Source organism: Helianthus annuus, chromosome 15 (genome assembly GCF_002127325.2).
Source record: "Helianthus annuus cultivar XRQ/B chromosome 15, HanXRQr2.0-SUNRISE, whole genome shotgun sequence".
In the NCBI taxonomy this organism is placed as follows: Eukaryota; Viridiplantae; Streptophyta; class Magnoliopsida; order Asterales; family Asteraceae; genus Helianthus; species Helianthus annuus.
Genome location: NC_035447.2, coordinates 24,492,917 through 24,497,649, shown reverse-complemented (window position 1 = coordinate 24,497,649; position 4,733 = coordinate 24,492,917). Strand labels below are relative to the sequence as shown.

The window sequence follows — 4,733 nt, the reverse complement described above, 5'->3', positions numbered from 1 at the left end:
CAACAAAATCTGTTATGTTAACTAGAATAATTAGTCCAATCTGGGGCGATTAACATCCAAAAGAGATGTCAAGAAACAAATAATAAAAATATTTCTCAGAAGTTCATATCACAAGTGTTATACATACATATATTAGATAGATAGATTGATTTCATGAATTGTTACAAACACTCGAAAGCATAAATGACAACAATCAAATAGATTAATCCACTAATCTAACAGCACACAATAACTATGGGCTTACAATCCTTACAGTATCCTTCGGTATTTGATCAAATATATTGCACTGATCACTGGATCTGGCTGCTGGCTAATCAAGATCATAACATCCTGTATGATTTAATCCTGCCATTTTTTATAAACCAATTAAAACAAAAAAAAATATTTATATTTTTAGCAATGTCCTCTTGGGGATCTAGATCAATGGATCATGTGTACTGTTCTCAAACTGTGAGTTTGAAGTTTTGTTCAGTCAACAATTCCCCAATACTGACTTCATGATTACTTTGTGACTGAATCTGATTCCCACAGCTTGATTCAAGATCATAGCAGTAGTTATGGTCATCAAGAACATTCTTTATATCGTTGTTGAGCTTTTTAATCCGTAATTTTTCGCTTGTTCGTGCCCGAGCTCTTGATCTTGCCTCTGCCCTTTTATGGTTTCTAGCTGCAATATTCACATGAAATCGAGATTTCTGTTTATGTGTTGTTTTTTTCTTTTTGTTGCCATTAACACACTTACCTACTGGCTTCTTCTCCATGAAAACTTCTTCACATTTATCAGAAAGAGCTGAAGATGAAGTGTGCTTCATTTCTTCAACCAAATCTTTTATTGCAGCTTTAGATTTTGTAAAAAGCCAATCTAGGGTTTTGCTTGCTTTATCAAACCCTAGCAAATCTTGAAGCCCAAAAAACTTTTTTGAAATGCTAATGGACAATCTCACCCTCCGATCTCTAGGACCGCGAGCTGTGAAGATCTTACTATGCCGATTTTTCTTTGAAGCAGCAACTCTCTCTTTAGAGAGAGAAAACTCCGCACCCGAAAGGTGGTTCTGATGATTACGATCATCAGAACCTTTAACAGGTGGAAGAGGTAGAGCATTATCAAAAGAATAATATTCTCCAGAGACAAATGGGTGGTGGTTAAAGTAAACACCATATTTTTCTTGACCAAAAAACATACCAGAAGGAGGAGGGAGGAGGCCATGGTTTGATGAAGGAAGAGGGTTTGAAGAACTAAACATTTTCATAAACAAATTTCAACTCACAAAAATTTCCAACTTTTTGATTAAACATTCATCAGATTCAAGTAAAACCTATAGATGAAAGCAACCCTTTTCTTCCAAATGAACTGGTCTGTATTTTGCATCTTCTTTAGAGCCAGAAATCTTGATGTTTATGTGCAAAGAATCTTCATTCTTTAACTAGGGCAACACATGTTCATCTTTTAGGGCATAATAAAGTAAAATACTGTCACTTCCTAAAAAGAACACTTTGATATATAATAGTCTCATTTCTTTTAAAAAGTGAAGAAATTATAATGAAAGAAACAACCAAAAAAACGTCAGTTCTTGATGGGGAAACCAGGAAATCTAATAAGATAGCATCAGTTATTTTTCCCTCTTTTCCTGGCCACTGGTCAAAGCCACAGGTTTATGGCATTAGAGTATCGGATGAGGGGCTTGAGTTGGGGGCATTGCTCGACACGTGACAGTTGTAGGCTCTAACAGTCCACACCAAAAAAGTGGGATGTGAAAGGGGCGTGGCCAGGCGGCGTTGGGGTGCCATGTGCCACCAATTTTTTTTTTTTTTATTTTATATTAATCATAGAATTTACTAAACTAATTTTAAAAACACCTTTTATTATATTAAATAACTACAATAAAAAAAATACATTACATCATCAAAAAAAATCGATCATCTTCAATGGAGTCGAATCTAGGAAGTGTCGAAACATATTCTACCAAATCAGCTCGAAGGTTTGAATTTATTTGTCTTGACACGATTAGATTTTGGTTTTGCGTTCTCTCTTCGTCACTAATGTCTTCTTTATTTGATTCGGTCTCCTCGCCATAATATTCAACTATTGCATGCCCTTCATCCTCTAAAATCATGTTGTGTAGAATGATGCACACATACATCACGTTTCTTATTTGATCTTTTTCATACAATTGACAAGGCATGCTCAAAATGCGTCACCTTTTTTGCAAAACACCAAATGCTCGCTTTTGCGTGGCGCCATCTGAACTTTGTTAAACTTTATTCTTTTAGGATCTAGGTTCCATCTCTTGAAAATGATTTCACAAAAACAACCCACTAAGGGTAAATTCCATCAACAAGATAGTACCCATACTTGTATTCAACCTCATTTACAAAAAAATGTTCATTCTGGTCCAACACCATTTATTAGATCCTTGAAAAGGGACGAGTGATGTATAATGTTTATATCGTTAGGTGAACCGGGCATACCAAAGAATGCATGCCAGATCCAAAGATCTTGTGATGCAACAGCTTCAAGCATCATAGCCGATATTCCATGATATATGCTTGTGTGAGAGCTTTTCCATGCAGTTGGACAAAGTTCCCACCCCCATTTCATACAATCTAAACTAGCTATCATCCCGGAGAGACCATGATATTCAACGTGATGTTCCAAAATTTGTTGCATATCACTAAACGTCGGTTTTCTCAAGTATCTTTTCATATATAGCTCAATGATATACGCCACGGTTGTAAAAGTCGCAAGGCGGTTCCTAGTCGGTCGACGGGGGAATTGAGAGTACTTTTAACGAACCAAGAGCTTTATGATGTTCGATCATACTCTCGGGGATGCCTAATATTGGCTGTTTAAGGCTTTTATGCCGTTAAATGATAATACACGCAAGCTTGCGAGTTAAAAGGATTAAAAGCGTTAACATGTGAATTCTTACATCTGAGTGACCTTTTAAACGAACCGGGAACTCTGTGATGTACGGTCGTACTCCGGGTGTGCCTAATATTGGCCACTAAGGGCATGTGTGCCTTATATTAATATTATATAAGAGATTAGAAAATAATGTGCCAAAAGTGTCAACTTTGAAAGCTTAAAAAAGAAGTATAAAAGGTTAAGGGGCCTGTTTTATCAAAACGGAAACATGTTTGGCTGGACTCAAAGGCGTCGCGGGCCGCGATCATGTTGGGCCAGTCTCTTCGCGGGCCGCCAGGCCCTATCTGCAACAGAATATTATTTTTTTGTTTTGTTCATGACTTGCAGCCCAAACAAACAACCGTAACTAGTTTAATTCAATTCTATGGGCTTGTTAACTATTTTAGACACCTCTCAAGACACTTGTTAGCATCCTAAGAAGTCCCATAACACTTGGAATCATCCTAGAAGTTCTCAAAAACTATAAATTGGTGATGGTTTTCATTTGAAAAACTTGCACCATTCTTCAATCTTTCTATACTCTCATATCTGGAGGATCATGAGCAATTGGGAACTTCCTTTGAGTTTTATTCAGTTCCTAGGACCACTTGTAAGTGTTCCTTTCGTGGCTTATTCGTTTATTAGGCTTTTAAAGCCGAAAAGTAAAGTGTTTTCGATAAACGCTTTGACTTTCGGTTTAGACCATAATGGTCTAGCCATAGTTCGCAACGAATATAGCTACGTGATCGTAATTAGGGAGGTGTTAATCCCTAAAAAGGGGACCTCCTAAGAATCACGTTTGCTTGGTCAATTGACGAGTCAACATATTAATGTTTTAAAAAGTCAACGGGTCAGATTTTGAAATAATTACGATATGAGTTTAAAGGTGTTCTAAAATACGTTTTAACACTTAAACAACTTAGTAATATTTATTAGAACATGTTTCGTGTAAACATGTTCGGCTCGTCAATTCCAGTTTTAGGGTCGGTTCGCAACCGAAAGTCACGAAGTTTGACTTCTGCTTTGAATTTCGATTATGAACCGAATTAGACTACTATGCTACTGATTTAAGGTTCCTTTATGATCGTATTATGATGTAGCATAGCCCTCTGAGGTTATATTACACGATCATAATAGTAATCTAAGTTTTATACGAGTTTCCGTAATTGTGCCATACTTTGACCATTATGCCCTTTTTAGCAAAAATAAAGTTTTAGACACCAATGAACTTGAAAATGATTTAGGTACTAATATGTTAACATGTCTAACATATTTTGATGTTACAAATATGATCATAAATTGAGTTTGCGTATAATGTCGTAAATTATGCTTTAAAGTGATGTAATATCATAATTAGAGTATTTTGGGACATCAAATCAGATTATAAACTGAGTTTCCGCACAAGTGCTTGTATTACGTTCTTAAACGACGATAATGCCTTTATAACACATAAAATGGTTTTAAAGCATGATTTTCATACAAAACCTTTTACCTACTGATATGTTATATTAAATAACATACTTTGATCATATAAACCTGATCATAACATCATTTTTCCTAAAACATCGCAAATATCATCATTTAACGACTTTAACGCCTTTTCAGCGCGTAGTATGGTTTTAAACCATGATTACCAACCAAGACTTGTTACCTACTGATTTTATAACTTATTTAAAACATTTTTACAGTAGGTACATGATATAAACTCAGATTCCCAAATTAGCTTTTAAACTATGTGTGAAATGACCAAAATGCCCCTACGGTGCATAGTTTGGTCTTAAACTATAAAACACACATATGTTTGATATCCTACTGATACTATATCATA

General features: G+C 35.5%; 1 protein-coding gene across 1 annotated transcript; it reads right to left on the bottom strand.

The window, feature by feature from the left end:
- Nucleotides 1–406: 406 nt before the first annotated feature.
- On the bottom strand, nt 407–1,428 carry LOC110913441 (transcription factor CYCLOIDEA). Its single transcript, XM_022158272.2, has one exon. It carries the CDS (start codon nt 1,248–1,250, stop codon nt 444–446), a length of 807 nt encoding a protein of 268 aa, XP_022013964.2. The 5' UTR covers nt 1,251–1,428; the 3' UTR covers nt 407–443.
- Nucleotides 1,429–4,733: the final 3,305 nt, after the last annotated feature.